The 23,941-nt window shown below is 49.6% G+C and overlaps 1 protein-coding gene and 1 long non-coding RNA gene across 3 annotated transcripts in view; both read right to left on the bottom strand.

The window, feature by feature from the left end:
- Positions 1–11,341: 11,341 nt before the first annotated feature.
- On the bottom strand, positions 11,342–13,130 carry LOC120921517. The gene is made up of 2 exons (XR_005744911.1): positions 12,127–13,130; positions 11,342–12,055 (listed from the first exon to the last, which is right to left on the bottom strand). It is a non-coding gene; the product is annotated as an uncharacterized LOC120921517 (long non-coding RNA).
- Positions 13,131–15,109: 1,979 nt separating this feature from the next.
- The window catches only part of DQX1 (DEAQ-box RNA dependent ATPase 1), a 29,701-nt gene continuing 20,869 nt past the window's right edge, over positions 15,110–23,941 (bottom strand). For both annotated transcript variants that reach the window (XM_040334009.1, XM_040334008.1), the window contains exons 9-12: positions 19,832–19,954; positions 19,041–19,225; positions 18,772–18,953; positions 15,110–16,658 (exon numbers count right to left, since the gene is read on the bottom strand). In XM_040334009.1, the coding sequence (XP_040189943.1) occupies positions 16,457–16,658; positions 18,772–18,953; positions 19,041–19,225; positions 19,832–19,954 (692 nt within the window). In that variant the 3' untranslated portion in view covers positions 15,110–16,456. The remainder of the gene's footprint in view (positions 16,659–18,771; positions 18,954–19,040; positions 19,226–19,831; positions 19,955–23,941) is intronic.

Raw genomic sequence — 23,941 nt, 5'->3', positions numbered from 1 at the left:
CTCCTGTGATACTTATGTATGTGGGAGGAGCCTGTGATACTTGTGTACGTGGGAGGAGCCTGTTATACTTGTGTGCGTGGGAGGAGCCTGTTATACTTGTGTGCGTGGGAGGAGCCTGTGATACTTGTGTACGTGGGAGGAGCCTGCGATACTTGTGTACGTGGGAGGAGCCTGTTATACTTGTGTGCGTGGGAGGAGCCTGTTATACTTGTGTGCGTGGGAGGAGCATGTGATACTTGTGTACGTGGGAGGAGCCTGCGATACTTGTGTACGTGGGAGGAGCCTGCGATACTTGTGTACGTGGGAGGAGCCTGTGATACTTGTGTACGTGGGAGGAGCCTGTGATACTTGTGTACATGGGAGGAGCCTTTGATACTTGTGTACGTGGGAGGAGCCTGCGATACTTGTGTACGTGGGAGGAGCCTGTGATACTTGTGTGCATGGGAGGAGCCTGTGATACTTGTGTACATGGGAGGAGCCTGTAAAACGGATAGCACCAAGAGCTCAGTACGACAGCACGGCCCTGGAAGCAGGACGTGTTATAGCTCCAGGCAGGCCTCCAGCATCAGTATCCAGCTCTAAGACATCCCTCGTATTTTACCGGTCTATGCTCCACTAGGCGCGGCTTCCTTCTCCCCGCCCCCCCCTCCCCTACTCAAATAGCAGCCCACCCTGCTACCTCAGCCACAATCTGCCACCCGAGTGGCTTACACTCAAGACCTGGCCTGTAGGTCAGACTGCGGCCTAATACATCCAGCCTCCCACCTTTCCTTCCTTCCTACCTCTTCCTCCCGCAGGTTCCGCCAGCCATCGCTCTGCTCTGAGCACCCCCCAACCAGCAGTGGGCCCCCGGAGCACACATAGAGTTAGGTGCCCGCCCCTCACAACAGTCCGCGGCTGTTTTAGGATAGTCCGCGGCTGCGGCCTAGTGACAGGCCGACCCGGCCATCCACCGTTCCAGCCCCGCCAACTTGTCACCTCCAGACATCCCACTACCCTGAGCGGGCTCGGCGCCCCCCCCCCCCTGTCCTCCCCTGGAGCCCCCCCGAGTCAACGGCCCTCCACCCCAGCGGGAAAGACCGCGGCTCATGCCTAGTTCCATCCGGCGGCCATCTTGGTACACCCCTGCCAATGAATCAGATCACCCCTTCCTCTCCCCCCCCCTCAGCCACCACTACTGGATCAGTTCATACGGGAACCAGTGCCCAGCAGGGACCCCCCTCCACTCAGGTCACCCACGTCAGGGAAGCCTAAAGGCCAGTAAGTACCAACCAACCATAGTGCTACACCCAAGCACTGCTCACGCCCCCTCCACCCCCTTTTTTTTCCTCCCTCACTACCACCCCTCACCTGTCGCACCCCCACCTGAGGATCAACAGTCGCATCACAGCAGTTTCGACTTACAAGCAGGTAAGGACCCAGGCCTCTGTCACCATAGCAGTTGATCCAGGGTTAAACCCGATCGCCTTCGGAGGGATCAGGAAGTAATTTTCTTCCCCGGCTGCAGCTAATTGGCCACGCTCGGCGGGGGATTTTTTGCCTTCCTCTGGATCAACCAGGAGGGTTAGATTGGGGGTCCACCTTTACCGCCACGGAGCGTCATCAGTAGCACTTTTCACTAGTCACCGCCGTCGTTATCACCGCTAACCATCTCGTCATCTCTTGGTGTATTTGGTATCATGCTCAACATATATATTCAGCAAAAAACATTCGTGGCCTAAGGAATACCACCGCAACATTACCAGACACCATTCAAAAAATTCTACAGAGAGAACAACTCCTAAGAATCGATCCACCGCAGTCGTGGTGGGAACAATCATCAACTCCAGGCTCTACTATGCCAACTCCCTTTACCTCGGACTCCCAAAGTACCAGATTGCCCGTCTACAAGTCGTCCAAAACACGGCGACAAGACTGGTAACTGGAATAAAACCTGGGAATCCATCTCCCCGTCCCTGAGGTCCCTCCATTGGCTGCCCGTAAAGGACCGAGTCACATTCAAGGCGCTCTGCCTGACGCACAAATGTGTACAAGGAACCGCCCCCCAATATCTATGTGAGAAAATAAAAAACCACACCCCCAATCGCGTTCTCAGGTCAACTAACCAAAATCTACTACAAATCCCCAAGGCCGATACAAGTCCAAAGGAGAACGAAGATTTGCAGTCCAAGGACCTCGACTCTGGAATGCCCTACCAACTAATATCAAACGGAAGGGAATCACGAGGCCTTCAGAAAAAAACTCAAGACCTCCCTATTCTGAAGGAAAATGGAGGCCAAGTGCCTTGAGGCGATTCAGTTCGCATTTGTAGCGCTATAAAAGTTATTCACTCACTCACATGGGAGGAGCTTGTGATACTTATGTACATAGGAGGAGCCTGTGATACTTATGTACATGGGAGGAGCTTGTGATATTTATGTACATGGGAGGAGCCTGTGATACTTATGTACATGGGAGGAGCCTGTGATACTTATGTACATGGGAGGGGCCTGTGATACTTATGTACATAGGAGGAGCCTGTGACACTTAAGTATGTGGGAGGAGCCTGTGATACTTATGTACATGGGAGGAGCCTGTGATACCTATGTACGTGGGAGGAGCCTGTGATACTTATGTACATGGGAGGAGCCTGTGATACCTATGTATGTGGGAGGAGCCTGTGATACCTATGTACATGGGAGGAGCCTGTGATACTTATGTACATGGGAGGAGCTTTTGATATTTATGTACATGGGATTTTTGCAAAGATTTCAAACTTTCTCTCACGTCATTATGGGGGATTGTTTGTAGAATTTTGAGGGAAATAATGGAAACAATTTTGGAAAAAAGATGTAACATAACAAAAAGTGGAAAAAGTGAAGTGCTGTGAGTACTTTCCGGATGCTCTGTATTTCTTCTACCAATGTGGGGCAAAACATGAAATAAAAATCGCCCCTCCGGGCATTTCCAGTCAGTCACCCGCTGTCAGGGAGACCTTCTGATAGGAAAGACAAATGACCCCAATTACTATTGTTGGCCAACAGGGATGGACTGGTCATCGGGACTACTGGGAGTTTCCCGGTGGGCCGATTGGCTCGGTGGGCTGATTGTCCGTGTCCCTGGTCTCTCTTGCCCAATAAACTGGTTCTGGGCTCCTGTGATGTGACGTTGTTTGGGGTTCTCCCCCCGGGTGTGGGGTGAATTCCCATGATCTCAGAGGACCATGCATTCCATGTAAATAACTAATGAGAAATGACGAGTGATACGAAGACTCAATCATTTCTTATTTTTTCCCTCTCCCTCACAGTGAAGGGCGGCCGGTCATCACCGTCCCTCCACCCCCGACTTGCTCCGCTCCCGGTTCAGTTTGGAATGTTGGTGTCGCACATCGAAGCTCGGACCATTTGATGAATCCAGGTGTCTAGGCCCCTGGTGCCCAACCCGTGGCCCTTTGCTACAGAAGTTCATCCCTTTGGGCCCAAAAAATATTCATCCATTTTTAGATAATTAGCTCATGTTAATTAGGTTTCTGGTCACAGTTTGTATTTGTGATACATTTGCCTATATGTCTCAGTATACTGCTCCCTGCTAGCCATATGGGTTAGAGGTAGAAAGGAATTTCATGTGTGATTCATTCCTCTGACAGGTTATTGACGTGCTAATGTCCCCTCACTATTCTAAAGGTTAATTGATCTATTGTGTGACTTCTGGTGACTTTGCAGATCGCACAAAGACTTGGGGACTGACCGGCGTGTGATCCGACGACCCGGTGACATACCTGAGTCTGAAGCAGTTGTCAAGGGAGGTCAGTCATGCCAAACTGAGTTAACCTCGGACTAAAAGCTCTGAACCCGTCAACCCTACTGGACCAGGGAAGGTCCAACCGGATTTGCCGGAGCAGGGAGCAAAAGGGGGGCCATTGTGATACATTTGCCTATATGTCTCAGTGTACTGCTCCCTGCTAGCCATATGGGTTAGAGGTAGAAAGGAATTTCATGTGTGATTCATTCCTCTGACCGGTTATTGACGTGCTAATGTCCCCTCACTATTCTAAAGGTTAATTGATCTATTGTGTTGTGTAAAGAAGATCTGTGTTTACCCTTAAAGATGTGTATTGTATCATCAGGCTAAATGATTAGAGAAGTAGTATGTTAATTATTCTGATTGCTTCAGTGTAGTAATTAACTCCGCTGATGTCTTTATCTAAAGAAACGTGTCTGCATGGTCGGCTCCGACTTGTCTCCTATAATCTGTATGGGAAACCCCACTGTGTGAGGGGGGCGTTCCTAACAGGCTGTAACCACATATAAGCTAAGTTTTTGTGTCAATAAAGTGTCTTGGTTCCAGCATCCAGTCTTGACTCATGTGTGGGGAATCCTGTGATGTTCTTGTATGGAGAGGAGGGAATGCTTGGCGGGGATATCATACCGATATCGTCACAAATTGGTTGGCAGCAGCGGGATCTTCCCTTCTACTCTCCTTCACACCCGGATTCCAAGCAGACACTGGAAGAACTACTGGAAGTTCGTGGAAGGATTGCTAGCAACAAAACCAAGCGGGTCATCATAGCAGAATCAATGGAGCTAGACCAGGAGAACGGGATTGCAGCAACGCCAGCAGTACAAGAGATGGAGACACCAGTGATTCAGGAAGAGGAATCGCCAGCCAACAAGCTAATGAGAGAGAAGCTAGCGTGGTTCGGCCCGAACCCAACGCCGGATGTGGTGCTGAAAGTGATGGACCTGTTAGCGGAGGAGGCTAAACAAATAAGAGACGCAGAGCTACAGGAGGCTAAAGAAATAAGAGACGCAGAGCTACAGAAGGCTAAACAAATAAGAGACGCAGAGCTACAGTTAAAACTGGCAGCAGTCCAACAAGCAGCCGCACCTTCTCCGAACAGTGAGTACAGCACAGCAGACACAAGGAAGATTCCGTTTAGCGCTTTTAAAGCTTTTGATGAAAAGGACTGTGAGATTGATAACTACCTGGCGGATTTTGAGCGACAATGTAACCTGCACCGAATAGCTAGAAGAGAGTGGGTTGCAATATTGTCAGGCAAACTGTCAGGCAAAGCTTCTGATGCTTTCCGGACCGTGCCAGATCAGGATATCCATAGCTACGCCCGGGTTAAAGAAGTGCTCCTGGCTCGTTATGCAGTAACCCCAGAGTCCCACCGACAGAAGTTCAGGGACTCACGCAAAACCACGAAAGACTCTTACGCAGAATGGGCATGCCAGCTGTCCGTCGGCCTCTAACTGGGTTAACAGCAGCCAGGCCACCACCGCAGAGGACATTTTGCAACTAATGCTCCTGGAGCAATTTTACAATCACATCCAGACGGATGTCAAAGATTGGGTGAGAGATCGCAGGCCCATGACTCTACCAGAGGCCGCGAAGTTGGCGGATGAATATGCGGATACTCGCAAGACAAACCAGGTCACACCACGGGTACAACCTCCACGACCAACGGCGCCCTCACACCCACCAGCCGCTAGATACCAACCTCCTAACAGACCGGTGACATCTAGCCCTCGCTATCCACGCCAGGAGGACAACGAACAACGCTGCTTCCGGTGCAAACAGTTGGGTCACTTCAAGCAGAATTGCCCCATGAATGACAACACCAGGTCAAATTGGTCTCAACCTGGGTACCGCCCACCAGCAGCAGCCCATTGTGTAGACTCGGCTTGGAATCCCCAGGAGCGGGGTCGGGAAGAACCATTGGGCACCCCTTACGAAGCCCTCATGGTACAATCTGTTATTACGGACAACAGGGAACACCATTGTCAGCTGGTCATGGGCTCCAGCCCTGAGCCGGAGGGGCCCTGGAGGGAGCTGGGCAGAAAGAGGCACCGCCGGCCACCCTTCAAGAAGAAGAGGTCCTGGAAGTCATATAACCAGCGGACCTGGGAGGAGAAGAAGCGACTGGAGGAGAGGGAGTCGCAGCGGGCGTCCCAGATGCGGGCCGAGATGTTCGCCAAGGGCCCACCGGTGGCCCCTACACCACCACCCAGTTCCTGATGATGAAGGACCACGTGGAGAGCCTGCAGGACATGAGCAAGCAGGAGCTGATCCGTGAGTACATAGAGCTGGAGTAGTGCATAAGCCGCGTGGAGGAGGAGAACAACCACCTGAGGTCACAGCAGGCTGACCCCCCCAGGCTCCATGAACTGGAGATGGAGCTGGAGAAGCTCCAAGAGGAGAACCGGCGGCTGCGGAGGGAGCAGGGGGTGGCTGACCTTATGGGGCTCTGAGTCCCCTCTCCCCCCCCCCCCGGACTCTGAGCACCAGTGCTACAACAAATATAACTTTTCCTTTTTATGAATCTCCTGTGATTGTCACTTCAGAGCCATAACCTGCCCCCTCCCATAGCGGGACACCTAGACGGCGGCGCACAGACCCATTCGCTGTCTTCACACTGACTTCTGGTGACTTTGCAGATCGCACAAAGACTTGGGGACTGACCGGTGTGTGATCTGACTACCCGGTGACATACCTGAGTCTGAAGCAGTTGCCAAGGGAGGTCAGTCATGCCAAACGGAGTTAACCTCGGACTAAAAGCTCTGAACCCGTCAACCCTACTGGACCAGGGAAGGTCCAACCGGATTTGCCAGAGCAGGGAGCAAAAGGGGGGCCATTGTGATACATTTGCCTATATGTCTCAGTGTACTTCTCCCTGCTAGCCATATGGGTTAGAGGTAGAAAGGAATTTCATGTGTGATTCATTCCTCTGACAGGTTATTGACGTGCTAATGTCCCCTCACTATTCTAAACGTTAATTGATCTATTGTGTTGTGTAAAGAAGATCTGTGTTTACCCTTAAAAGATGTGTATTGTATCATCAGGCTAAATGATTAGAGAAGTAGTATGTTAATTATTCTGATTGCTTCAGTGTAGTAATTAACTCCACTGATGTCTTTATCTAAAGAAACGTGTCTGCATGGTCGGCTCCGACTTGTCTCCTATAATCTGTATGGGAAACCCCACTGTGTGAGGGGGGCGTTCCTAACAGGCTGTAACCACATATAAGCTGAGTTTTTGTGTCAATAAAGTGTCTTGGTTCCAGCATCCAGTCTTGACTCATGTGTGGGGGATCCTGTGATGTTCTTGTATGGAGAGGAGGGAATGCTTGGCGGGGATATCATACCGATACCGTCACAGTATTGTTAATTGTAATTAGATCTTCTAATATTGTGAAAAGGTTTTCTGTGTTTCTATGTATGATAATGTTGATTGTGTCTTCTGAGCTAAAAGACGGCAAGTCTGTCCTAAAGGTCATGTCTCTGCGTCACCTAGGATTATATAATTGGCTCATGTTAATTAGGTTTCTGGTTACAGTTTGTATTGTTAATTGTAATTGGATCTTCTGCTAGTGTGAGAAGGTTTTCTGTGTTTCTATTGATGATAATGTTGATTAGGTCTTCTGAGCTAAAAGACGGCAAGTCTGTCCTAAAGGTCATGTCTCCGAGTCACCTAGGCTGTCTGAAGGATTAGATAATTAGCTCATGTTAATTAGGTTTCTGGTTACAGTTTGTATTGTTAATTGTAATTGGATCTTCTGCTATTGTGAGGTTTTCTGTTTCTATGGATGATAATGTTGATTGTGTCTTCTGAGCTAAAAGACGGCAAGTCTGTCCTAAAGGTCACGTCTCTGAGTCACCTAGGATTATATAATTGGCTCATGTTAATTAGGTTTCTGGTCACAGTTTGTATTGTCCTCCTTGTGTATATACTTTTGTGAGTACTCAAACAAAACGTTGATTCCTGACGTACTCCAAGACTGCCGTTGTCTGGTGACTGGGGGGGGGGGGGGTAAAGAGTCTTGGACGGTGCTGGTTCTGGACAGGGGAAGCATTGATGGGGGGCATAGTCCTGGGTTCATCACAGTGACACATACTGTAGAAATACAAACTCCGCCCTCTAAAGATTACAAAGACAGAAGACACAGATCCGGAGGTGTTCCGTAGTGCATGTTTATTGGTCTTTACATGCAGAGATTTTTCAGATTTTATTGCACTGACCCCATTTCCAGCATTCTTTAGGAAGCCCCCCCGAAACGCACATTTCCAGGAAATAATAAAATCTCTTATATTATAAAAATTACATTTGTCACAGAAGACGTGATATTGCACACCAATCAAATGACATCACTGAAAGCACGATGAGTACCGGCGATTCATCTCCGATTTTCCTATAAGTACCCCTCAGCAAGAAAAGGACGGCAATTACTGCAAGATTTGGGGGCTTTCAAGTTATACACCCCTCCCCCTTAATGGGGCTGTAAAGGGTCGTTTTTTATTTTCTAAATCAGTTCCTTTAATCTCGTGCATTGTGGGTTCACTTACTTTATCCTTCCATTTCCCTTCTAAATGTTTTTTTTTTCTGTCTGAATTTCTCACTTCCTGTTCCTCCTCCGTAAGCTTCCCCCCCCCATCATCCGAGCCGTTCTGGCTGGGGGTTAGTCACCGTGCTCGCCCCTCCCTTGCGACTACATCCTTGCGGGGAGACACTGTGAACACAGTGTCTCCCCACAGGGATGTAGTCCCGAGGGAGAGGGCGAGGACGCTGACTAACCCCCAGCCAGGACGGCGTCTCCCCGCAGGGATGTAGTCCCGAGGGAGGGGGCGAGGACGCTGACTAACCCCCAGCCAGGACGGCGTCTCCCCGCAGGGATGTAGTCCCGAGGGAGGGGGCGAGGACGCTGACTAACCCCCAGCCAGAACGGCGTCTCCCCGCAGGGATGTAGTCCCAAGGGAGGGGGTGAGGACGCTGACTAACCCCCAGCCAGAACGGCGTCTCTCCGTAGGGATGTAGTGACATGGGAGGGGGCGAGGACGCTGACTAACCCCCAGCCAGAACGGCTCGGATGATGGGGGGGAAGCTTACTGAGGAGAAACAGGAAGTTAGAAATTCAGACAAAGAAAAAAAACATTTAGAAGGGAAACAGAAGGAGAAAGTAAGTGAACCCACAATGCACGAGATTAAAGGAACCGATTTAGAAAATAAAAAACGATCCTTTGCATGTTTTCCCAACAAGCCAATAGGCTGAGCCCAATAGCTGATGGATGAAGGCCATTAAGAATCCCGCTTTTTTCCCCTTCTTGGGAGCTGCTAACCAATTCCTGGCTCTTGGGACGTCACACAGCAGCAACTTCCCACCAGACGTAGGTTATACAGCTTCAGGACGTCTTACGCTGCGTAGGAAGTGATCCAGAGGGGCAGATCGATGGTGTATGTAATAACAAATGCCCCCCCCCACCCCCGATGAGCAATTCATCTCATCATTTCTTGCCGTTTCATTTATCGAACTACAAATATGTGTAGAAGGTATGGCACATTTTTTATAGTTTGAGTGACATAAACTGCAATTCTCTTAAAATTCAGACTAGCAGAAGGTCTCTCTGTAGTGTAACCCAATGACAGCGCACTTATGTCTGCCCCCCCTGGGCTGAGATCAATGCTCCGCCATTCCTCTGAGAACCCTTTTTCATTCAATTCTCATCTACCCTTTGAAGGCCAAAGGAAACTACCCTGAGATCTTCACAATGGTTGGCACTTCGAGGCTAACCATTGTGAACATTACTATACAGGAACATAGCTGCAAGGTTAGTGTTTTCCTATCGTGTAAACTACGGGAGGCACCGTGTCTGGTGGTGACAAACAGAAATGACTGGCCTGAAAGCTGCACCCTTTGCAGTACCTTCCGAATCAAAAAAAATTATATAAAAGAGAACTTACTGACCAGACCTGACAGCTGCACCCATTGCAGTACCTTCCGAATCAAGAAAAATTATATCAAAGAGAACTTACTGACCAGGCCTGACAGCTGCACCCATTGCAGCACCTACCGAATCAAGAAAAATTATATCAAAGAGAACTTACTGACCAGACCTGACAGCTGCACCTTCCGAATCAAAACAATTATATCAAAGAGAACTTACTGACCAGACCTGACAGCTGCACCTTCCAAATCCAAAAAATGTATATCAAAGAGGACTTTCCTGACCAGACCTGACAGCTGCACCCTTTGCAGTACCTTCCGAATCAAAACAAATTATATCAAAGAGAACTTACTGACCAGACCTGACAGCTGCACCCATTGCAGCACCTTCCGAATCAAAAAAAAATTATATCAAAGAGAACTTACTGACCAGACCTGACAGCTGCACCCATTGCAGCACCTTCCAAATCAATACAACTGACCAGGCATGAGATATGCCCCCCCCCCGCACTGTAGAACCTTCTTATCACTTTAATGGTATCAGACCAAAATGATGGCCAAGCCAATCACACGATCTGATTTTCCGATTGAAAAAATTCCAATGGACTCGTTTTATCAGAAATTCCAATCGTGTGTGGGCCCCATCGGACTTTTTTCCATCGGAGTAAAAAAAATAGAACACGTTTTAAATTCTTCCGATGAAAAAAAATCCGATGGTAAATTCCGATCGTCTGTGTGGAATTACATCGGAGAAAAATCCACGCATGCTCAGAATCAAGTCGACGCATGCTCGGAAGCATTGAACTTCATTTTTGTCGGCACCGCGTTTTGGACGGTCGGAATTTAGTCTGACAGTGTGTATGCAAGACAGCCTGAACGGAATTTCGATGAAAAAATCCATCAGATTTTAGACCATAGGATACTCCGATCGTGTGTACGCGGCATAAGATATGCACTCACTGGAGCACCATTCGATCAATATAAATAAAAGATAAGCTCACCTTTAAAAACAAAATTGCACATCCTTTGGCAGGTAAAAAAAAATAATTGGAGCCTGAAAAGCATTGCACCCGTAATCAGCAGATCAGGGGTACCATACAGGACTCCGTGTATCTGTCTGCTCATACCTCATACGGGCAGACAGACACACGCTGACAGCAAGAGACAAACTACCAAAGCCCTTTACCGCGCCATGGTAGTTCATTGAAATTACAAGCGGACAGCCACAAAGACTGTTGGGACTTGTAGTTTTCCATTCAGAGAGGACTGTGAATGAATGGTGTGGCCAAGCGGGTGGAGCCTCGCATGGCAACATCTTATTCCAACGGGCACCCAGAGAAGATGCCCGACCATTGTCTCTGGGGAGGGGGGCAGAGAAGGAGAGGCTGTAGCTGCCGGAACATGTTACATGTTCCACCCTAAATACAGGCAGAACATGTAACATGTTCCAAAAAGTAAACTTATCCTTTAACATCAAAACTTACCAGGCCTGAGATCTGCCCCCATTGTAGTACCTTCTAATCACTACAACCAACACAAAACAGAAATGACGGACCAGGCCTGAGATCTGTCCCCATTGGAGTACCTTCTAATCACTACGACACAAAACAGAAATGACGGACCAGGCCTGAGACTGAGATCTGCCCCATTGTAGTACCTTCTAATCACTACAACACCAAAACAGGAAACACTGACTAGGCCTGAGATCTGCCCCTATTGGTGTACCTTCTAATCACTACAATTCACACAAAACAGAAATGACTGACCAGGCCTGAAATCTGCCCCATTGCAGTACCATCCAATCACTACAGCCTACCACAAAACAGGAAGGACTGACCAGGCCTGAGATCTGCCCCATTGTAGTACCATCCAATCACTACAGCCTACCACAAAACAGAAATAATGGACCAGGCCTGAGATCTGTCCCTGTTGTAGTACCTTCCAATCACTACAACACCAAAACAGGAAGGACTGACCAGGCCTGAGATCTGCCCCCATTGGAGTACCTTCTAATCACTACAACCAACACCAAACAGAAATGACGGATCGAGCCTGAGATCTGTCCCCATTGGAGTACCTTCTAATCACTACAACACCAAAACAGGAAGGACTGACCAGGCCTGAGATCTGCCCCCATTGGAGTACCTTCTAATCACTACAACCAACACCAAACAGAAATGACGGACCGAGCCTGAGATCTGTCCCCATTGTAGTACCTTCCAATCACTACAACATCAAAACAGGAAGGACTGACCAGGCCTGAGATCTGCCCCCATTGGAGTACCTTCTAATCACTACAACCAACACCAAACAGAAATGACGGATCGAGCCTGAGATCTGTCCCCATTGTAGTACCTTCTAATCACTACAACCAACACCAAACATAAATGACGGATCGAGCCTGAGATCTGTCCCCATTGTAGTACCTTCCAATCACTACAACATCAAAACAGGAAGGACTGACCAGGCCTGAGAGCTGCACCCTTGCAGCACCTTTCCATAACAACACCAAACAAACGACGATTTCCATAGCTGTATGAAAACACCATCTAAGTCACTTGTGATATGAAGTATTGCCCAGTCACTGTGCAACAAAAAATAACTTAAAAGCTTAAATTGAAAAAATTAAATTATCCATAGCTATAAAAACAAGACAAACAGATTTACAGAGGAGTCTGAACATGTAAGTGAAGCCTAACCCAAGACCTGTAGTGTCATACACATGATAAAATCCTTGCCAAGTGGTTGACTGCAGGGGCCCCATCAGACAAGGACACGCCCTCATTTCTATCTCATAGGATGACAGAGAGAGAGACATCCTTCCAATTGGAGTGTTAGAGAACGCGACACACATTTCTGTCTCTCTATACAGAGGAGGACACACAGGAAGTCCAAGTTTTCGGAAGGCGTTCCGAAATATTTTTGGTGCTACAAAAGCCTATTGAAAAGTCAGTCCCTGGAATGCCCCTCGTGTATGGAGGGGAAACAAAGGGGGACGTCACCAGCACACCCCCCCCAAAAAATGAATTTGGAGGCGTTATTCAGAACACCGCCAATATTTTGGGGGCCTCACAGAGCTACCTTCCTTTGGGTGACAACTCAACACAATGTACATACAGCCAATCATAACCCATCAGCAACCAGAGTCTCCTCCCTCTCCAATGACATCATAATCTGGCCAAAATTATTCCAAAACAAACCTAATGATGCCAACTACCCCTGTACACCCAACACGTGGCGCCCACCTTACTATGCCCCCCTATGGATTCCCTCAGATCTTCTGATTTTGGAAGAGTACACAAGCAACTCACTCACTGTTAGGCAACAAAAGCCCCGGTGATAGTCCGTGGCTAGTATACCTTACATACAGTGCCTTGAAAAAGTATTCATACCCCTTGAAATTTCCCACATTTTGTTACAACCAAAAATGTAAATGTATTTTATTGGGATTTTATGCGATGGAACAACACAAAGTGTCACATAATTGTGGAGTGGAAGGAAAATGATAAATGACACAAATAAATATGTGAAAAGTGTGGGGGGAGGGGCATTTGTATGGCACCCCCTTTATTCTGATAAATATAATCTAGAGGAACCCATCGCCTTCAGAAGTCACCTAATTAGTAAATTAGAGTCCACCTGTGTGTCATGTAATCTCAGTATAAATACAGCTGTTCTGTGAAGCCCTCGGAGGTTTGTTAGAGAACCTTAGTGAACAAACAGCATCATGAAGGCCGAGGAACACCCCAGACAGGTCAGGGATAAAGTTGTGGAGAAGTATAAAGCAGGGTTCGGTTATAAAAAAAAAATCTCCCAAGCTTTGAAGATCTCACGGAGCTTCTGTTCTCCATCATCGGAAAATGGAAAGAGTACGGCACCACCGCAAACCTACCAAGACACGGCCGTCCACCTAAACTGACCGGGCCGGGCAAGGAGAGCATTCATCAGAGAAGCAGCCAAGAGGCCCATGGTAACTCTGGAGAAGCTGCACAGCTCAGGGGGGAGAATCTGTCCACAGGACAACTATTAGTGGTCTCTCCACAAATCTGCCCTTTATGGAAGAGTGACAAGAAAGAAAGACATTGGAGAAAGAAAGACAGAAGAAGTCCTGTGGGGGAGGGGACACAGCAAACATGTGGGGGAGGGGACACAGCAAACATGTGGGGGAGGGGACACAGCAAACATGTGGGGGAAGGTGCTCTGGTCACATGACACCAAAACGCTATGTGTGGGGGAAAACTAACACTGCCCATCACCCTGAACACACCATCCCCACTGTGAAACATGGTGGTGGCAGCTTCATGTGGTGGGGATGCTTTTCTTCAGCAGGGACAGGGAAGCTGGTCAGAGTTGATGGGAAGATGGATGGAGACAAATACAGGACAATCTTAGAAGAAAAGACTTGAGACCGGGGGGGGGGGGGGGGGGGGGGGGGGGGGGTTCACCTTCCAGCAGGACAACGACCCTAAAGTACAGCCAGAGCTACAATGGAAGGGTTTAGATCAAAGCCTATTCATGTGTTAGAATGGCCCAGTCACAGTCCAGACCTAAATCCCATTGAGAATCTGTGGCAAGACCTGAAAATTGCTGATCACAGACGCTCTCCATCCAATCTGACAGAGACAGAGATATTTTACAGAGAAGAAGAATGGAGGAGAAATGTCCCTCTCTAGATGTGCAAAGCTGGTAGAGACCCCCCCAAAAAGACTTGTAGAGAAAGGGGGTTCTACAAAGTATTGACTCCGGGGGGGCGCCATACAAATGCCCCTCCCCCCCACACTTTTCACAGATTTATTTGTATCATTTTCCTTCCACTTCACAATTATGTGACACTTTGTGTCTCTCAGGCCCCATACTCACGAGCAAACATGTCTGCTGAAACTGGCCCGCAGGCCAGTTTCAGCAGACATGTTTGGTCGTGTGTGGGCGCGAGCGGGCCGAATTCCAGCAAACATTTGCCCGCCGGGCCTTTTCCCAGCAGACAAATATTCCTGGACTTGTTTTAAAACAGTCCGCTGGAATTCTGCCCGCTCGGACATGTACGGTCGTCAGTACAGACCTACCGTACATGTCCAGGCGCCCGCCGTCCCTCGCATGCGTCGAATGACTTCGACGCATGCGTGGAAGCATTTTAAAGGCGGGCCGCCCACGTCGCCGCGTCATTGTCGCGGCGACACCCGCGTCATCGACGCGGCGACACCGCGGACACGCCCCGCGTATTGTTTACGCGCGGACTTCTGTACGATGGTGTGTACAACCATCGTACAGAAGCCCTCTGGCAGACATGTATGGTGGAAACGGTCCGACGGACCGCTTTCACCATACATGTTTGGTCGTGAGTACCCGGCCTCACAGAAAATCCCAATAAAATACATTTATGTTTTCTGGTTGTAACAAAATGTGGGGAATTTCAAGGGGTATGAATACTTTTTCCAAGGCAGTATATATATATATGTATATTACATGCTATCATGTTTTCTGCTTGTTCATGTGGGCGGGATTATGACAACATGGAGGGACTTCGGTTGATATGGGTCACCACTGACTATATGCGTTTTTAGGAAGGGGACCCCACGAGGCCCTAAAACGTTGGAATATATGAATAAAATCTTGCACATCACATTTCGTAGTGCCACTGACCCCCCTCCCCCCTTTGCTGCTGGTTTTGCACCGCGCAATCCATCACTGCGCGCACCCTTCTAAATCGCACGTGGTCCAGCGCTGTCAGAACCGTGCAGCACCCCAAAACAATGTTTGTTATATGGAGGGAGAAGAACGTCAGATGAAAGAAAGGTGGGGTCCCCCATCTCCCCTCTAACTGCTCAGCTAAGACCAGGGTCACCTGACGCTCTCCTCCCGAGAGGAAAAATAAAAAAACAAACATACAGGATGGATTATAGGGAAGTGGGGAAGGGGTTAATGTTTTTCCCAGGCCTGAGAGCTGCACCCATTGCAGCACCCTCCAGTCAGACCACTTAGAGGGGAGATTTCCATAGCTGTATGATAGCAGGTAGTCCATGTCACTGCCCGTATAATGTGGACATTTCCTAATCAGTTACCTCCAGCTGCAAGGTCCTCTTAGGATCCAGAAGGGGAATTTGCAAGGGTAACGTCAGAGCGCTGGGAACCGTCGAGGACCACTTGACGCGGGCACATCAGCAGCGCTCGATTAGCGGTCCCCCAGAAACCGCACCAGTAAGGGACATGGACGATGGACTAAGGTGAGTAAATCTTGGTTCAATTGGTTAAAAAAACAAACATACAGTATGGATTATATGGGAGTGGGGAAGGGGTTTATGTTTTTCCCAGGCCTGAGATCTGCACCCATTGCAGCACCCTCCAGTCAGACCACTTAGAGGGGAGATTTCCATAGCTGCATAAAAATCACTGCAGTCGTTGTGCAGCAAAAATCTAGTGAATTTCTATAGGAGGCTCAACAAACACACAGAATCCCCAGCTGCTGCCAGTTAAGGGTGCCGCTTGCGGTGCCAGGGAATTATGAGGGTTGGGCCATGGATTATTATTATTAATTAGCTCTCTCCTTACTGGCTAAGCTCCTCCATGCTATACACATGATCTGAATTGCCCCTGGGGTCCCAGCTGTACAAACTAAGCTACATGAAAGACCACTCAGCGAATCTTGTCTTTTCCAGTTCAGGGTGGAGCCTGGACCGGATCCCAGGGCCAGCGAGTGCTTAGCTCTCCCCTCTCATTGGCTCAGCAGATAAAGTGCACATCAAGTCCTGAGAGACGTCCTCACTGCAGAGAGCAGGAATCCTTCTCCTCCACCACCTCCTCTTCCTCCTCCTCTTCTTCCTCCCCTTCATGGTCCTCCTCCTCGTTTTGTTCCGGATGTGTCTCTTCATACTGCAGCTTGTCCCTCAACTCCATCAGAAGGTCCCGACTCTCACCGGCTGGCAGGTTACTCAGGTAATATTGGGGGGCAAATTCCACCAACCTGCAGGAGAGATGGGATTAGTGGTCAGTGGCAGGACGAGGTCTGCAGAGCCTACACAATACAGATGGGGGCGGTATTGGGGTCTCTTCTACTTTCAGTTCTGGTTGGAGAGATGAAGCGTTGCCCCATGAGGAGATTACCCCTTACTTCCTGTTCTGGTGACATGCTCCATTACCCGGACATATTATAGGGGGGCAGGAAAGCCAGGCTCAGACAGGACCGGCAGTCAGGAGACACTAACCCACACCATCCTGGTCCACAACTGAATAAAAAGGGAGTTCCCCTTTAAATTACACTGCGCCTGGCGGGGGCGGGGGGGCAGAGAAAATCATTATACATTTATCAATTAAAAATATATGAGCCGGCATCGATCTCCTCCGCCAACTTCCTGCACCACCTGGAGGGCGGGGCTACGATCTCCTCTACCACCAAGGGGTGGGGCTATTTACTTCTTTACCATCAGGGGGTGGGGCTATAAGCTCCTTTACCACTGGGGGTAGGGCAGTGATTCCCCATTACCAACCATAGGGCAGAATTATGATCTCTTTTACCCAAAGGTGAAAATATGATCTCCAATAGGGTGGGGCTATGATCTCCATGACCACCCAAGGGGGTGGGGCAATGATCGCCATTACCACCCAAGGGGGTGGGGCTATGATCTCCATTACCACCTAGAAGGTGGGGCTATGATCTCCATTACCACCTAGAAGGTGGGGATATGATCTCCATTACCACCCAGAAGGCGGGGCTATGATCTCCATTACCACCCAAGGGGTGGACTACGCTCTCCTTAACCACCAAGGGTTGAGGCTATTACCTCCTTTACCATCAGGGGGTGGGGCTATGATCTCCTACCAAACTTCTTTACCATCAGGGGGTAGGGCTATCATCTCCTACCAAACTTCTTTACCATCAGGGGGTGGGGATATTACTTTTCCATACGGGGGCAGTGCTATGATTTCTCTCTCCACCAAGGGGTGGATGTTTTAGTTCTTTTACCATCAGGGGGCGGGGCTATGATCTACTTTACCACTAGGGGCAGAACAACAATTCCCAATAAACAACTATGATGCAAAGCTACGATCTTTATTACCACCCAGGGGGTGGGACTATGAGTCCCTTTACCACCCAGGGGGTGGGCCAAGATCCCATTACCACCCAGGGGGTGGGCTATGACCCCATTACCACCCAGGGGGGTGAGGCTATGATTTCCATTACCACCCAGGGGGGTGGGCTAAGATCCCATTACCACCCAGGGGGTGGGGCTATGATTTCCATTACCACCCAAGGGGATGGACTATGATCTCCATTACCACCCAGGGGGGTGGGCCAAGATCCCATTACCACCCAGGGGGTGGGGCTATGATTTCCTTTACTATCCAGGGGGTGGGGCTATGATCCCATTACCACCCAGGGGGTGGGCTAAGATCCCATTACCACCCAGGGGGTGGGGCTATGACCCCATTACCACCCAGGGGGGTGGCGCTATGATTTCCATTACCACCCAAGGGGATGGACTATGATCTCCATTACCACCCAGGGGGTGGGGCTATGATTTCCATTACCACCCAAGGGGATGGACTATGATCTCCATTACCACCCAGGGGGGTGGGCTAAGATCCCATTACCACCCAGGGGGTGGGGCTATGATTTCCTTTACTATCCAGGGGGTGGGGCTATGATTTCCTTTACTATCCAGGGGGTGGGGATATGATCCTATTACCACCCAGGGGGGTGGGCTATGATCCCATTACCACCCAGGGGATGGACTACAATCTCCTTTACCACCCAGGGGTAGGGCTATGATCCCATTACCACCCAGGGGGGTGGGCTAAGATCCCATTACCACCCAAGGGGGTTGGCTATGATCCCATTACCACCCAGGGAGGTGGGGCTATGATTTCCATTACCACCCAGGGGGGGTGGGGCTATGATTTCCATTTCCACCCAGGGGGTGGGGCTATGATCTCTATTACCACCCATGGGATGGGGCTAAGCAGACAATACATCGGGAACTCTCCCCCAATCTGTGTTTTAGGGATGGCCCTGAACACACCCAGCAGGACAGGAGGGTGCAGAGGAAGGAGGGCGGAGTCCCGGGGGGACCACTCACATTTCAGGCAGGATTTCGGTGGCCACACTGATACAGTTGTCCTGAGTGATGCTGAAGTCATGATAGAGGACCCAGGTCGGGGGAGGGGAGCAGCCATAATACACGGAGGAGGGGTGCAGATAGGCCACGTGCTTGTGAGTGAGCATGACATAGTTCCCTTGTCCGTCCACATCCCTAGCAGCCTGAAATATGGAACAGCAACATCAGTAAGAAACCCCCCTAGGGGTACCAGACACATATGAGGACATACACGGCTCTCCTCGCCTCACCTTGAGGAACCCTCCGGACAGCAGGGCCCTGAGGACGTTCAGCATGCACTCCGGGTCGGGGAAGGACGGATCAGTCACCGGTAGTTCGATCCTCGTCATGGTGTCCAGCAGTTCATCGCGGAGCAGGTCAGCCTGGTGCAGAGCGCGGGGGCAAACCGCGGCATGGACACACCAACTGTCCCCATCTACACATAAAACAAAGGGCGGGGTTACTCACTGGAGTCCAATGAGAGGAACAGCAATTGGGGGACTATTGGGTTATACCGCCGCCCACAGGAAGGTAAAATAATAAATGGAGACCAGACCGGGATAACCCCTCCCACAACCAGCAGACCAATGACTGGCCCCCGTTCTCGGGGGTCCAATGACTGGCCCCCGGTCTCGAGGGTCCAATGACTGGCCCCGGTCTCGAGGGTCCAATGACTGGCCCCGGTCTCGGTAGTCCAATGACTGGCCCCCATTCTCGGGGGTCCAATGACTGGCCCCCGGTCTCGGGTGTCCAATGACTGGCCCCGGTCTCGGTAGTCCAATGACTGGCCCCCATTCTCGGGGGTCCAATGACTGGCCCCCGGTCTCGGGTGTCCAATGACTGGCCCCCGGTCTCGGGTGTCCAATGACTGGCCCCGGTCTCGGTAGTCCAATGACTGGCCCCCATTCTCGAGGGTCCAATGACTGGCCCCCGTTCTCTAGGGTCCAATGACTGGCCCCGGTCTCTAGGGTCCAATGACTGGCCCCCGTTCTCGGGGGTCCGGTATACTAGCAGCACACACAGTGTATCCAGCAGTACTCACTCTCCTTGTAATGATCGTAGACGGCGATGAGAGTCATGTGATCCCCTTCCGGAAGCTGCAGGTCACGGCGGGCGCAGAGGACGGACTCGCTGTGCGGAGGGGGCAGGAAACAGCGGGGGGCAACTAGGGCAGGAGAGAGGAGGGGACAATGAGCGGGAAATACTGCAAGCTCCACCCACTAATATCTATGACTCCGCCTACTGCGCCAGGATCAATGCAGAGAGCAAAACGGGAAATGAGATACAAAGAGAAACATGAGAGAAACTTCTACAGACTCCACCCACATCATTAACCCCACCCACATCAATAACTCCACCCACTAATATCTATAACTCCGCCTACTGTGCCAGGATCAATGCAGAGAGCAGAACGGGAAATGAGATACAAAGAGAAACATGAGAGAAACTTCTACAGACTCCACCCACATCAATAACTCCACCCACATCAATAACTCCACCCACCTCACATCAATAACCCCACCCACTAATATCTATAACTCCGCCTACTGCGCCAGGATCAATGCAGAGAGCAGAACGGGAAATGAGATAAAAAGAGAAACATGAGAGAAACTTCTACAGACTCCACCCACATCAATAACTCCACCCACATCAATAACTCCACCCACCTCACATCAATAACCCCACCCACTAATATCTATAACTCCGCCTACTGCGCCAGGATCAATGCAGAGAGCAGAACGGGAAATGAGATACAAAGAGAAACATGAGAGAAACTTCTACAGACTCCACCCACATCAATAACTCCACCCACATCAAGAACCCCACCCACCTACTACTCACAATCTATAACTCCACCCACATCAAGAACGCCACCCACTAATATCTATAACTCCGCCTACTGCGCCAGGATCAATGCAGAGAGCAAAACGGGAAATGAGATACAAAGAGAAACATGAGAGAAACTTCTACAGACTCCACCCACATCAATAACTCCACCCACCTACTACTCACAATCTATAACTCCACCCACCTACTACTCACAATCTATAACTCCACCCACATCAAGAACCCCACCCACCCACATCAAGAACCCCACCCACCTCACATCAATAACTCCACCCATCCCACATCAATTACCCCACCCACCTCACATCAATAACTCCACCCACCTAACATCAATAACTCCACATTAATAACTCCACCCATCCCACATTAATAACTCCACCCATCCCACATCAATATCTCCACCCATCCCACATCAATAACTCCACCCATCCCACATCAATAACTCCACCCATCCCACATCAATAACTCCACCCATCCCACATCAATAACTCCACCCATCCCACATCAATAACTCCACCCACCCCACATCAATAACTCCACCCACCCCACATCAATAACTCCACCCATCCCACATCAATAACTCCACCCATCCCACATCAATAACTCCACCCATCCCACATCAATAACTCCACCCATCCCACATCAATAACTCCACCCATCCCACATCAATAACTCCACCCACCCCACATCAATAACTCCACCCATCCCACATCAATAACTCCACCCACCCCACATCAATAACTCCACCCATCCCACATCAATAACTCCACCCACCCCACATCAATAACTCCACCCATCCCACATCAATAACTCCACCCACCCCACATCAATAACTCCACCCACCCCACATCAATAACTCCACATTAATAACTCCACCCACCCCACATCAATAACTCCACCCATCCCACATCAATAACTCCACCCATCCCACATCAATAACTCCACCCATCCCACATCAATAACTCCACCCATCCCACATCAATAACTCCACCCACCCCACATCAATAACTCCACCCACCCCACATCAATAACTCCACCCACCCCACATCAATAACTCCACCCACCCCACATCAATAACTCCACATTAATAACTCCACCCATCCCACATCAATAACTCCACCCACCCCACATCAATAACTCCACCCACCCCACATCAATAACTCCACCCATCCCACATCAATAACTCCACCCACCCCACATCAATAACTCCACCCACCCCACATCAATAACTCCACCCACCCCACATCAATAACTCCACCCATCCCACATCAATAACTCCACCCACCCCACATCAATAACTCCACCCACCCCACATCAATAACTCCACCCACCCCACATCAATAACTCCACCCACCCCACATCAATAACTCCACCCACCCCACATCAATAACTCCACCCACCCCACATCAATAACTCCACCCATCCCACATCAATAACTCCACATTAATAACTCCACCCACCCCACATCAATATCTCCACCCATCCCACATCAATAACTCCACCCATCCCACATCAATAACTCCACCCATCCCACATCAATAACTCCACCCACCCCACATCAATAACTCCACCCACCTCACATCAATAACTCCACATTAATAACTCCACCCATCCCACATCAATATCTCCACCCATCCCACATCAATAACTCCACCCATCCCACATCAATAACTCCACCCATCCCACATCAATAACTCCACCCATCCCACATCAATAACTCCACCCATCCCACATCAATAACTCCACCCACCCCACATCAATTACCCCACCCATCCCACATCAATAACTCCACCCATCCCACATCAATAACTCCACCCATCCCACATCAATTACCCCACCCATCCCACATCAATAACTCCACCCACCCCACATCAATAACTCCACCCACCCCACATCAATAACTCCACCCACCCCACATCAATAACTCCACCCACCCCACATCAATAACTCCACCCACCCCACATCAATAACTCCACCCACCCCACATCAATAACTCCACCCACCCCACATCAATAACTCCACATTAATAACTCCACCCATCCCACATCAATATCTCCACCCATCCCACATCAATAACTCCACCCATCCCACATCAATAACTCCACCCACCCCACATCAATAACTCCACCCACCCCACATCAATAACTCCACCCATCCCACATCAATAACTCCACCCATCCCACATCAATAACTCCACCCACCCCACATCAATAACTCCACCCACCCCACATCAATAACTCCACCCATCCCACATCAATAACTCCACCCACCCCACATCAATAACTCCACCCACCCCACATCAATAACTCCACATTAATAACTCCACCCATCCCACATCAATATCTCCACCCATCCCACATCAATAACTCCACCCATCCCACATCAATAACTCCACCCACCCCACATCAATAACTCCACCCATCCCACATCAATAACTCCACCCACCCCACATCAATAACTCCACCCACCCCACATCAATAACTCCACCCACCTCACATCAATAACTCCACATTAATAACTCCACCCATCCCACATCAATAACTCCACCCATCCCACATCAATAACTCCACCCACCCCACATCAATAACTCCACCCACCCCACATCAATAACTCCACCCACCCCACATCAATAACTCCACCCATCCCACATCAATAACTCCACCCACCCCACATCAATAACTCCACCCACCCCACATCAATAACTCCACCCACCCCACATCAATAACTCCACCCACCCCACATCAATAACTCCACCCACCCCACATCAATAACTCCACCCACCTCACATCAATAACTCCACATTAATAACTCCACCCACCTCACATCAATAACCCCACCCACCCACAATAACTCCACCCACAACAACGCCACTCACATCAATAACTCCACCCACTATGGCCCATACATCTAGTTTTCTTCTTATAATCCCACCCCCATTAATTTCTGTAACTCCTCCTACAATATCTATCTTTTACTTCTTATAACTCCACCCACTCCTATAACTCCACCTGCAACCCACAACAGAGCTGAGTTTTATTTATAACTCCACCTACTATGCCCCGCCCCATATATTTATCCTTTCCTTCTTTTATCCCCACCCACCAAGCTATACAACTCCACCCACTTATACCGATAACTCCACCTACTATGAACTGCTCATCTATTCTTTTACTTAAAACTCCACCCACTCATATCTATAACTCCACCTACGAAACACTCCGCCCAGTAATTCCTACAACTCCACCTACTACGCTTCTTATATTTCTCCTTCTAACCCCACCCACTCATACTCACAGCTCCACCT

This window comes from Rana temporaria (assembly GCF_905171775.1).
Source record: "Rana temporaria chromosome 1 unlocalized genomic scaffold, aRanTem1.1 chr1c, whole genome shotgun sequence".
Classification (NCBI taxonomy): Eukaryota; Metazoa; Chordata; class Amphibia; order Anura; family Ranidae; genus Rana; species Rana temporaria.
The sequence above is the reverse complement of the archived record's forward strand: the minus strand, read 5'-3'. Positions and strand labels throughout refer to the sequence as shown.